The sequence below is a fragment of the Anomaloglossus baeobatrachus genome, chromosome 5, assembly GCF_048569485.1.
Source record: "Anomaloglossus baeobatrachus isolate aAnoBae1 chromosome 5, aAnoBae1.hap1, whole genome shotgun sequence".
Lineage (NCBI taxonomy): Eukaryota > Metazoa > Chordata > Amphibia > Anura > Aromobatidae > Anomaloglossus > Anomaloglossus baeobatrachus.
Window position 1 is genome coordinate 108834484 of NC_134357.1, and position 13003 is coordinate 108847486.

The 13003-nt window shown below is 45.4% G+C and overlaps 1 protein-coding gene across 1 annotated transcript in view; it reads left to right on the forward strand.

The window, feature by feature from the left end:
- Window positions 1–13003, forward strand: part of RPP30 (ribonuclease P/MRP subunit p30) — a 142219-nt gene that overhangs the window by 115063 nt on the left and 14153 nt on the right. Inside the window, exon 8 of the mRNA XM_075348752.1 lies at window positions 5705–5821. Within this exon, the coding sequence (XP_075204867.1) occupies window positions 5705–5821 (117 nt within the window). The remainder of the gene's footprint in view (window positions 1–5704; window positions 5822–13003) is intronic.

The window sequence follows — 13003 nt, forward strand, 5'->3', positions numbered from 1 at the left end:
CGGAAATGCCGGGACGTCAGAGGATGCCGGCGGCCACAGCTCCAGGGGGTCATGTGACAGGCACTGAGCGTGCAGCATAGCGCCGCTCAGTGCCAGAAATGGAAATACAAGCCAATGGAGAAAATACCTAGAATTGTAAGTAGAACTTCGACAGAAAATAAAAAAAATGGGTGAACCACCCCTTTAAAGTCAGATGCGTTTTCAATACAAAGACACTACTAAATAAAGTTAAACCATTCAAACTCTATGAAAAAAATGATAACAAATATCAAGATTATCAATCAAAGAATGGCGTTTTTTTTATTAAAATGATAATTTTGTGTTAATTATGCATAAAATTACATTTTATTTATTGATTTTCTTAAAAATAATTGTCAGACTGTGTGTGTGTAAAGGGACATATCATGCCATTAATATTTTGTCAAAAACGCATGCAATTAATTGGTCCAAAACGCATGTTTTCCGCATCGAAAAATTAATAATAATTAATAATAAGCATGTAAAACGCTGGAATTTTGATGTTGCTTGCGTTTTGCAACTTCTCATTGACTTCAATGTTAGCAAAACGCTGCCCAAATGGCAAAAACAATTGACATGCTGCTTCTTTAGGCTGCTTTCACACCTCCGGTTTTTCCTGTGCGGCACAATCCGGCACTTTGCATAAAAAATGCAACTTTTTTTTTTTTTTTTGCATAGACTAACATTAGTGCCCCATTGTGCCGCATCGGCTTGCGTTCCGTCTGGTTTTTGCCGCATGCGGCAGCCGGATGAAACGTTGCCTGGCATGTTTTTTTGTGCGGCAAAAAAAAAACGCATTGCGCCGCATCCGGCCGATGCGGCACGTTTTCCTATACATGCCTATGGACCCCGGATGCGGCGCGATGCGGCAAAAACCACATCCGGACGCCGCATGTGGTTTTTGACACTGCGCAAGCTCAGTAGCCTGCCGCAAGCGGCAAAAACCGGACGGGCCGCATGTAAAAAACTTATGCGAAGGATGCGGTGTTTTCGCCGCATCCGTTGCATAGGTTTCACAGCCGGATAGAGCCGCACTGCTCAAACCGGATGTGTGAAAGCAGCCTTAAACGCTGAGTTTTTGCCCAAAATTATGCAAATTAAACACAGCGTTTTGAACAGCATGGTGTGCACAAGAAATCCCCATTTCCCATAGACTTTGCTTGGAAATCAAAACGCATGCATTTTGGCATTAAAAAGGTGCAGTTGAAAACGCTGCGGAAACGCAGGTAAAAACGCTAAGTGCGCACATACAGTTAGGTCCAGAAATATTTGGACAGTGACACAAGTTTTGTTATTTTAGCTGTTTACAAAAACATGTTCAGAAATACAATTATATATATAATATGGGCTGAAAGTGCACACTCCCAGCTGCAATATGAGAGTTTTCACATCCAAATCGGAGAAAGGGTTTAGGAATCATAGCTCTGTAATGCATAGCCTCCTCTTTTTCAAGGGACCAAAAGTAATTGGACAAGGGACTCTAAGGGCTGCAATTAACTCTGAAGGCGTCTCCCTCGTTCACCTGTAATCAATGAAGTAGTTAAAAGGTCTGGGGTTGATTACAGGTGTGTGGTTTTGCATTTGGAAGCTGTTGCTGTGACCAGACAACATGCGGTCTAAGGAACTCTCAATTGAGGTGAAGCAGAACATCCTGAGGCTGAAAAAAAAAAAAAAATCCATCAGAGAGAGAGCAGACATGCTTGGAGTAGCAAAATCAACAGTCGGGTACAATCTGAGAAAAAAGGAATTGACTGGTGAGCTTGGGAACTCAAAAAGGCCTGGGCGTCCACGGATGACAACAGTGGTGGATGATCGCCGCATACTTTCTTTGGTGAAGAAGAACCCGTTCACAACATCAACTGAAGTCCAGAACACTCTCAGTGAAGTAGGTGTATCTGTCTCTAAGTCAACAGTAAAGAGAAGACTCCATGAAAGTAAATACAAAGGGTTCACATCTAGATGCAAACCATTCATCAATTCCAAAAATAGACAGGCCAGAGTTAAATTTGCTGAAAAACACCTCATGAAGCCAGCTCAGTTCTGGAAAAGTATTCTATGGACAGATGAGACAAAGATCAACCTGTACCAGAATGATGGGAAGAAAAAAGTTTGGAGAAGAAAGGGAACGGCACATGATCCAAGGCACACCACATCCTCTGTAAAACATGGTGGAGGCAACGTGATGGCATGGGCATGCATGGCTTTCAATGGCACTGGGTCACTTGTGTTTATTGATGACATAACAGCAGACAAGAGTAGCCGGATGAATTCTGAAGTGTACCGGGATATACTTTCAGCCCAGATTCAGCCAAATGCCGCAAAGTTGATCGGACGGCGCTTCATAGTACAGATGGACAATGACCCCAAGCATACAGCCAAAGCTACCCAGGAGTTCATGAGTGCAAAAAAGTGGAACATTCTGCAATGGCCAAGTCAATCACCAGATCTTAACCCAATTGAGCATGCATTTCACTTGCTCAAATCCAGACTTAAGACGGAAAGACCCACAAACAAGCAAGACCTGAAGGCTGCGGCTGTAAAGGCCTGGCAAAGCATTAAGAAGGAGGAAACCCAGCGTTTTGGTGGTGTCCATGGGTTCCAGACTTAAGGCAGTGATTGCCTCCAAAGGATTCGCAACAAAATATTGAAAATTAAAAATATTTTGTTTGGGTTTGGTTTTTTTGTCCAATTACTTTTGACCTCCTAAAATGTGGATTGTTTGTAAAGAAATGTGTACAATTCCTACAATTTCTATCAGATATTTTTGTTCAAACCTTCAAATTAAACGTTACAATCTGCACTTGAATTCTGTTGTAGAGGTTTCATTTCAAATCCAAGTGGTGGCATGCAGAGCCCAACTCGCGAAAATTGTGTCACTGTCCAAATATTTCTGGACCTAACTGTAGCTTTACACTCAATTCTTTGATTTATGTGAGAAAGGTTTCACCCAGTAATCTGTGTGATACACCATTGGATTCAGAATCGTCTTGTCTACTTTACGCTGCTCTCAGATGAGAAAAAAAGGGAACCAGCACGATCTGAAATTGGCATGCATCAAATAAAAAGTGAAAATTCACAAATTTATTCCAACTGTACTATGATAAAAAAATGAGATTTTTAGCAAATAATTGATCAATTTTTTGAGCCACCCCTGCCAACGTCACGGCAAATCTCAATAGGGGGGTCCTACTCTACATTCTGTATTTCATGTGCCATGCGGCCTCCTAGATAAAGTTAAAAGCAGAACCATAATAGAGCACACATACCTGTAACCTGTATATATAACCGCTTCTATGTTGCAAAAAGGCACTTGTGGATAGAGACCAGCCCAGGTCCCAGCATGTGGAGCAAGCCCTACACATACCAGGACTATATCAGAACTGATCCTCCCAGTGTCAAACAGCAACCATTGATAAAGGCGGACCAGATCCAAGAATGGTGCTTAATTAGCATTGCCTGTGGAAAGGGGTGAGGTAACTGAGTCTGAACAGCCACCAACAGGAGGAATATATTGCAAACCAAAATCAGGCGTGCATGGTATGGTGTTGGTCAGACACCAGATTTGTAGCATAACTACGGTCAAAACAGAGAAAAAAAGGGAACCAGCACGATCTGAAATTGGCATGCATCAAATAAAAAGTGAAAATTCACAAATTTATTCCAACTGTACTATGATAAAAAAATGAGATTTTTAGCAAATAATTGATCAATTTTTTGAGCCACCCCTGCCAACGTCACGGCAAATCTCAATAGGGGGGTCCTACTCTACATTCTGTATTTCATGTGCCATGCGGCCTCCTAGATAAAGTTAAAAGCAGAACCATAATAGAGCACACATACCTGTAACCTGTATATATAACCGCTTCTATGTTGCAAAAAGGCACTTGTGGATAGAGACCAGCCCAGGTCCCAGCATGTGGAGCAAGCCCTACACATACCAGGACTATATCAGAACTGATCCTCCCAGTGTCAAACAGCAACCATTGATAAAGGCGGACCAGATCCAAGAATGGTGCTTAATTAGCATTGCCTGTGGAAAGGGGTGAGGTAACTGAGTCTGAACAGCCACCAACAGGAGGAATATATTGCAAACCAAAATCAGGCGTGCATGGTATGGTGTTGGTCAGACACCAGATTTGTAGCATAACTACAGTCAAAACAGAGAAAAAAAGGGAACCAGCACGATCTGAAATTGGCATGCATCAAATAAAAAGTGAAAATTCACAAATTTATTCCAACTGTACTATGATAAAAAAATGAGATTTTTAGCAAATAATTGATCAATTTTTTGAGCCACCCCTGCCAACGTCACGGCAAATCTCAATAGGGGGGTCCTACTCTACATTCTGTATTTCATGTGCCATGCGGCCTCCTAGATAAAGTTAAAAGCAGAACCATAATAGAGCACACATACCTGTAACCTGTATATATAACCGCTTCTATGTTGCAAAAAGGCACTTGTGGATAGAGACCAGCCCAGGTCCCAGCATGTGGAGCAAGCCCTACACATACCAGGACTATATCAGAACTGATCCTCCCAGTGTCAAACAGCAACCATTGATAAAGGCGGACCAGATCCAAGAATGGTGCTTAATTAGCATTGCCTGTGGAAAGGGGTGAGGTAACTGAGTCTGAACAGCCACCAACAGGAGGAATATATTGCAAACCAAAATCAGGCGTGCATGGTATGGTGTTGGTCAGACAGAGCCCAACTCGCGAAAATTGTGTCACTGTCCAAATATTTCTGGACCTAACTGTAGCTTTACACTCAATTCTTTGATTTATGTGAGAAAGGTTTCACCCAGTAATCTGTGTGATACACCATTGGATTCAGAATCGTCTTGTCTACTTTACGCTGCTCTCAGATGAGGTAGCAAAAACTTGCTGACTGATTCCCTTTAAAAGGGGGTTTTCCCACGAAGTTAATTTTAATGTTCATTTTAATCTATAGATTTTGGAATAATAAGTTCCACAATTTTGATGTGTTTTAAAAAAAAATAAAATGTTCCTTTGCTGAGAATCTTATATATGTGCCCCTGCTATGTACTGTGTAATGGCCGTGTCTGACTGTACAGGAGCATGGTCTGATCCTACCACATCTGCTGGGTGGGGAGGAAGGAAAAAATGACAAAGACAGGACAGCATAGTAGCCTACATTTATTTTTTCTTTGAGGTAAGATTTATAAAAAAAAAAAAAAAGCAGGCAATGAAATGTTTTACCTTACAAAAAGAACTAGCTCTGATGCCATACTGTAATGCCTGTATACTCTCCTGCGTCCTCCCCTGCCGAGGATTATGTGGTATGATCAGACCATGCTCCTGTACGGTCAGACACAGACATTACACAGTACACAGCAGGGACACATATATAACATTAGCTCAGCACAGGAACATTTTTTTTTTAACACAACCAATTGTGGAACTTACTGTTATTCCAAGATCTATTGATTAAATTGAACTATAACATTTACTTTGTGGGAAAACCCGTTTAATGGATTATGCAGTTATAATGTTTATAAATTGTATAATGGCAATAATACTGAAAAATGAAAAGTTTTCTCAGGAGTTCAATGTTCTCTTGCCTGGAGCTTAAAAAATAAAACTATAGTTTATTACTACAAAATATCATAAGTATTGTATTTCATATGTATATTCGTGCCTTTTATTACAATGCGTTCTGTTCTAGGCCATCGAGAGAGGCATCTTTTTCGAGCTGATTTACACACCTGCAATCAAAGATTCCTCTATCAGACGGTATACGATTTCTAACGCAATCAATTTAATGGAAATCTGCAAAGGGAAGGTAAGTCATTGTCTAGTATTGTAGTTTGAATGGATTTGAGTATGGACGCTTGTCCTATGTGTATTGCAGATTCTAATGGGTGACAGATGCCACCGTGTGCCTAAGCGGTGGCATCTGTGAGAAGAATGCGGCTGGGAATCCTCTTGATGTAGATCTGAGCCTGCAAATCAGTGTAATAGCGGCCTGTAAACCAACTGAAGAATATTTTTTTCCTCTTTAGTTGCTACAATTAGAAAATCCAGTTTGCACAGTGGATACTTAATAATGACCGGCCGATGAAACACATTTAGATGTTATTAAAATGCATTTCGGTGTTAGGCTCGTATGGTCATGCAATCATGCTGATATTTCTAGAAGCAGGTGAAAACCATAGGCGCACAGTAATAAAATGCCATGGCTAGAACAATCTTAAACTGTTAGATCCAATTAGAGGATGAGACCCTGGAGCACATTTTGGATAACAACCTGCAGATTTTTTTCTTTTAAAGCCAAAAATTCTTTCAGACACTTTGTAGCTTTCTGCAATTCATTGTTGGCATAATGGCCTTTATGTACAAAACCTTGTAAAGGAATCACAGTATCCTTAGGATCACCAGAGGGGTATACACACTGAGTAACAAACAGCAGATACTCCATACTGTCCAAAGATGCATGATATATTTACACATATATATATATATATATATACACACACACACACACACACACACACACACACACACACACACACACACACACACACACACACACACACACACACTCTGGCAAAAATTAAAAGACCGCTGATAAATTCAGTTTTTTTTTTCTTCGTTTTTTGTTTTTTCCCAATTTAAAGTTTTATTGAGTTTTAAAGAATACATTAAAGGAACGTGGATCCATGTTAAAACTGACAATGCGAAACCAAAGTCTATGCGACACAACACATTCGCAAACGTCAAGACAGTATGTAAATGATTGGTATGATACATGGATAGTCGTTTTGAACCACAAAGAATAATAAGCCAAAGAGGAAAGGTGAAGAATCAGTATGATCACGAAAAATAGCAAAGGAAGGATAAGTCAGGGCAAGAGGGGAAGAGATGGCGAGTAGAGCGCATCGGCCGGGTCTGATACTTTGTCCGTTGGACCAAGACATGTTTCTGATTTTTCTCTTTACATTTTACTCAAAAACATACCTATAAATTGTTTTTATTTTATAAACTACTGACAACGTCTCTGAATTTCCAAGCAATAAATTTTGTATTTATTTTCTGAAAATGAGAAATGGTCAAAATAACATAAAACAATGCATTGCTTTCACACCTCAAATAATGCAAAGAAAACAAGTTCATAATCATTTAGAAACAACAACACTAATAATGTTTTAACTCGGGAAGAGTTCAGAAATCAATATTTTGTGGAATAACCATGATTTTTAAACACTGCTTTCATGTGTCTTGGCTTGCTTTCCCCAGTAGTTCACACTGCTTTTGGGTGACGTTATGCCACTCCTGGTGCAAAAATTGAAGTACTTCTTTGTTGGCTTGTGACTATCCATCTTCCTCTTGATTACATTCCAGAGGTTTTCAATGGGGTTCAGGTCTGGAGATTGGACTGGCCATGACAGGGTTTTGATGTGGAGGTCCTTCATCCAAAAATTGATTGACCTAGCTGTGTGGCTTGGCAAATGGTCTTGCTGGAAAAAACAGAGTTGGTGAACATTGCCTGAGCAGAAGGAAGCAACTGTTTTTCCAGGATAACCTTGTATGCGGTTTGATTCATACGTCCTTTGCAATGTTTAATCTGTCCTCTAATCTAATCTGGATTTTTATTTGGTGTGGACAGGCACTACGGACTGGCTGAGTTGCCTGGAAACTTGCTGTACACTATGTAAGACAAAAGCTCTCAAAGCAGGAGAATGACAGCAGATTGCAATTGACTGCTGAAGTGGTAGAAAAAGTGAACTTCAGAATCAAATTAATACTTCAGGAGTTGCCCACTAGCATTAAAATAATTGTAATAAACTTTCATAAAAATAGTATTCTGGGTGTTCAGCTGTGGGTGATGCTGCGGTATTTTGATTTTTCTTGGCTGATGTCACAGCGGCACGTCACAAGTCCCAAAAGCCTTGTCCTTTCCGCAATGACATTCATTGTATCTTAGAACAGTGATTTATGCTATGGTGGACCATAGATCAGAAAGTAAGAGGGAGGATGGAGCAGGGAACTGCACGTTGTTGTTACAGCGCAGGGCATACTGATAACCATAGTTACACTACTCACGCCCTGCTGTGCCACAACATGTGATTGTGGGCTTGCTGCGGGTAATCTAAAGGCATAGCACAGGTATGCCATAAGAATGGGAAAATAAAAACCTCAATGACTATAACAAATAAATACATAAATATAAATGAGGGATCAGAAAAATGAATACTAAAGCATAGGCTGGATGGGAGGGGGTAAAATATATAAATAATGAATAAATTACTCAGTCACCCCCTTAACTCTTCCGGACGAAGCCATGCTTGGTGAAACGTGCGTTGAGGCTTCCTGCCCCTGCCATCGGACTTGGTTGGTTGCCTGCTGTATACCATGTCTCATGATATCAATGCCTTTTATTTGATTATGGCTTTCTAGGGAGGTAGGATGTGTGAGGGTGAGTGAGTAATTTATTCATTATTTATATTTCTTCGTCGCTCTATTGGGAGACCCATACGATTGGGTGTATAGCACTGCCTCCGGAGGCCACACAAAGCAATTACACTAAAAAGTGTAAGGCCCCTCCCCTTCTGGCTATACACCCCCAGTGGGATCACTGGCTCACCAGTTTTCTGCTTTGTGCGAAGGAGGTCAGACATCCACGCATAGCTCCACTGTTTGTAGTCAGCAGTAGCTGCTGGCTATATCGGATGGAAGAAAAGAGGGCCCATGTGGGGCCCCCAGCATGCTCCCTTCTCACCCGCGGTTGGTGCTTGTAAGGTTGAGGTACCTATTGCTGGTACAGAGGCTGGAGCCCACATGCTGTTTTCCTTCCACATCCCCTGGTGGGCTCTGTGGAAGTGGGATCTTGCCGGCCCCCAAGCCCTGGGGCCGGGCTCCATCCACAGACCCATAGAACCTGCTGGATTTGGAGCGGGAGTGCCGTTCAGGGACAAGGCCCTGCAACTTTCAGGTACTCTGTGTCCCCGGCAGGCACGGACACTCTCAGGCTTGCTGAGCGTTATAGTGCGCCGGGGACAGTAGCGCTGTGCGCTGGGGTTAGGTCACTGCAGCTTTGCTGAGTGACGTTTCATGTTAGGAACTACTGCGCCAACCGCTCCTGGAGCGGCGACGCAGCTGCGACTTGTAGTGCGCCGGGGACTTGGCGCCGACCGCGCTTTTACGGCGGCGGCGCTTCTAACTTTAGCCCCCGGCTTCTGCGGCCTAGTGCCGCTTCGTTCCCGCCCCCACCCTGTCAATCAGGGTAGGGGAGAGACGCTGCTCAATTAACAGCGCCGAGGGCTGGAGCTTTATTTACATGCTCCAGCCCTCTCACTAGGCACAGGGGGAAGCAGACTTCCCGCTCTTCGTCGGTGTACGCCCAGGGCCCGCCCCCCCTCTCCACAAGGACGCCGGCAGCCATTACACATGCGGCTGGCTGGGGAAAGGCAGCAGGCTCTGGGAGACCCAGACTAGAGGGATTTCTGGCGTCCACACACCGCTCCTAAGCGGGTGGTAAGCAGCACAGTAGTGCTGGCCCCTCTAGTGCCTCAGTGTTATATTAGTGTACTTTTTTCTTGGTACCATATATATATATATATATTTATATAGTGCACTGTAAGGTCGCTTCTTGGCTGAACACTCTGTACTGCTCTGAGGAGGCAGCAACATGTCATCCGCAAAACGCAAGGGTGCCAAGGCACAGGCTGTGTACACTGTTTGTACAGCATGTGGGGCTGATCTACCGGCAGGCTCCAAAGACTCACATTGTATGCAATGTTCAGTCCCAGTGGCACTCCGTCAGCCAGAGCCTAATGTGGTGGTAGCCCAGGCAGAGACGCCTGTGAACCCTGCCCCGGTGACGGGGACAGACTTTGCAGTTTTTGCTGACAAAATGTCTGTGACTATGTTAAAGATACTGGAGACCTTGCAGTCCAGGCCAGTTACTCAGACCATGGACACTGCTGTGTCTATGCTCTCCGGTCCCCCTCAGTTGGAACTAATCCGTACTTCAAGGGGATCTCAAGCATCACAGGCTGAAGTCTCTGACTCAGATGACAGTCCCAGGCAGCCTAAGCGAGCTCGCTGGGAAAGACCCTCCACGTCTTCACACTGTTCAGGGTCTCAGCGACAAGAGTCTCTCTGTGATGAGACTGAGGACGGTGACCAGGATTCCAATCCTGAGGCCCCTCTCAATCTGGATGCCCCTGATGGTGACGCCATGGTTAATGACCTTATATCGGCAATTAATAGACTGTTGGATATTTCTCCCCCAGCCCCTTCTGCAGAGGAGGCAGCTGCACAGCAGGAGAAGTTCCATTTCCTATATCCCAAGCGTAAATTAAGTGCTTTTTTGGACCACTCTGACTTCAGAGAATCGATCCAGAAACACGACGCTCATCCAGACAAACGTTTCTCTAAACGTTCTAAGGATACCCGTTATCCTTTTCCCTCTGAGGTGGCCAAACGCTGGACCCAGTGTCCAAAGGTGGATCCCCCAATTTCCAAGCTTGCGGCTAGATCCATAGTCGCAGTAGAGGATGGCGCTTCACTTAAAGATGCCAACGACAGACAGATGGACCTTTGGTTGAAATCTGTCTATGAATCTATCGGCGCGTCGTTTGCTCCAGCATTCGCGGCCGTGTGGGCACTCCAAGCTATTTCAGCTGGTTTAGCACAGGTGGATGCTTTCATACATCCAGCAGTGCCGCAAGTGGCGTCCCTAACTTCGCAAATGTCTGCGTTTGCGACCTATGCTATCAATGCTGTCCTAGAATCTACGAGCCGTACCGCTATGGCGTCCGCCAATTCTGTGGTTTTGCGCAGAGCCTTGTGGTTAAAGGACTGGAAAGCAGATGCTGGTTCCAAAAAATGCTTAACCAGCTTGCCATTATCTAGAGACAGACTGTTTGGTGAGCCATTGGCTGAAATCATAAAACAGTCCAAGGGTAAGGACTCTTCCTTACCACAGCCCAGAGCAAGTAAACCTCAACAGAAAAAGTGGCAGTCGAGGTTTCGGTCCTTTCGAGGCTCGGGCAAGGCCCAATTCTCCTCGTCCAAAAGGACTCAGAAAGAACAAGGGAGCTCAGATTCCTGGCGGGCTCACTCACGCCCCAGGAAAACAAATGGAGGTACCGCTTCCAAAGCGGCTACCTCATGACTTTCGGCCTCCTCCCTCCGCATCCTCGGTCGGTGGCAGGCTCTCCCGCTTTTGCGACATTTGGCTGTCACAGGTCAAAGACCGGTGGGTAACAGACATTCTGTCTCGCGGGTACAGAATCGAGTTCAGTTCTCGGCCTCCACTTCGGTTCTTCAGAACCTCCCCACACCCCAACCGAGCAGATGCCCTGCTGCAGGCGGTGGACTCTCTAAGAGCAGAAGGAGTCGTGATCCCTGTCCCCCCTCACGAACGGGGGCGAGGATTTTACTCCAATCTCTTTGTGGTTCCAAAAAAGGACGGCTCCTTCCGTCCTGTTCTAGACCTAAAACTGCTCAACAAGCATGTGAACGCCAGGCGGTTCCGGATGGAATCCCTCCGCTCAGTCATTGCCTCAATGTCTCAAGGAGATTTCCTAGCATCAATAGACATCAAAGATGCCTATCTCCACGTGCCGATTGCTACAGAGCACCAATGCTTTCTACGCTTCGTGATAGGAGACGACCATCTTCAGTTCGTAGCTCTGCCATTTGGTCTGGCGACAGCCCCTCGGGTGTTCACCAAGATCATGGCGGCAGTGGTAGCAGTCTTGCACTCTCACGGACACTCTGTGATCCCTTACTTGGACGATCTACTGGTCAAGGCACCCTCTCAAGAGGCATGCCAACTCAGCCTGAATGTTGCACTGGAGACTCTCCAGGCGTTCGGGTGGATCATCAACTTCCCAAAGTCAAATCTGTCACCGACCCAATCACTAACGTATCTTGGCATGGAGTTTCATACTCTATCAGCGATAGTGAAGCTTCCGCTGGACAAGCAGCGGTCTCTACAGACTGGGGTGCAGGCTCTCCTTCAAAGTCAGCCGCACTCCTTAAGACGCCTCATGCACTTCCTCGGGAAGATGGTGGCGGCAATAGAGGCGGTTCCGTTTGCGCAGTTTCATCTGCGTCCACTTCAATGGGACATTCTCCGCCAATGGGACGGGAAGTCAACATCCCTGGACAGGAAAGTCTCCCTTTCCCAGACGGCCAAAGACTCTCTGCAGTGGTGGCTTCTTCCCACCTCATTATCACAGGGAAGATCCTTCCTGCCACCGTCTTGGGCGGTGGTCACGACAGATGCGAGTCTGTCAGGGTGGGGAGCAGTCTTTCTCCACCACAGGGCTCAGGGTACGTGGTCTCAGCAGGAGTCCACCCTTCAGATCAATGTTCTGGAAATCAGAGCAGTGTATCTCGCCCTACTAGCCTTCCAGCAGTGGCTGGAAGGAAGGCAGATCCGAATTCAGTCGGACAACTCCACAGCGGTGGCATACATCAACCACCAAGGGGGGACACGCAGTCGGCAAGCCTTCCAGGAAGTGCGACGGATTCTGATGTGGGTGGAAGCCACAGCCTCCACCATATCTGCGGTTCACATCCCCGGCGTAGAAAACTGGGAAGCAGACTTCCTCAGTCGCCAGGGCATGGACGCAGGGGAATGGTCCCTTCACCCAGACGTGTTTCAGGAAATCTGTCGCCGCTGGGGGGTGCCGGACGTCGACCTAATGGCGTCACGGCACAACAACAAGGTCCCAACCTTCATGGCACGGTCTCGCGATCACAGAGCGCTGGCGGCAGACGCCCTAGTGCAAGATTGGTCGCAGTTCCGGCTCCCTTATGTGTTTCCACCTCTGGCACTCTTGCCCAGAGTGCTACGCAAGATCAGATCCGATTGCAGCCGCGTCATACTTGTCGCCCCAGACTGGCCGAGGAGGGCGTGGTATCCGGATCTGTGGCAGCTCACGGTCGGCCAACCGTGGGCACTCCCACACCGACCAGACTTACTGTCCCAAGGGCCGTTTTTCCATCG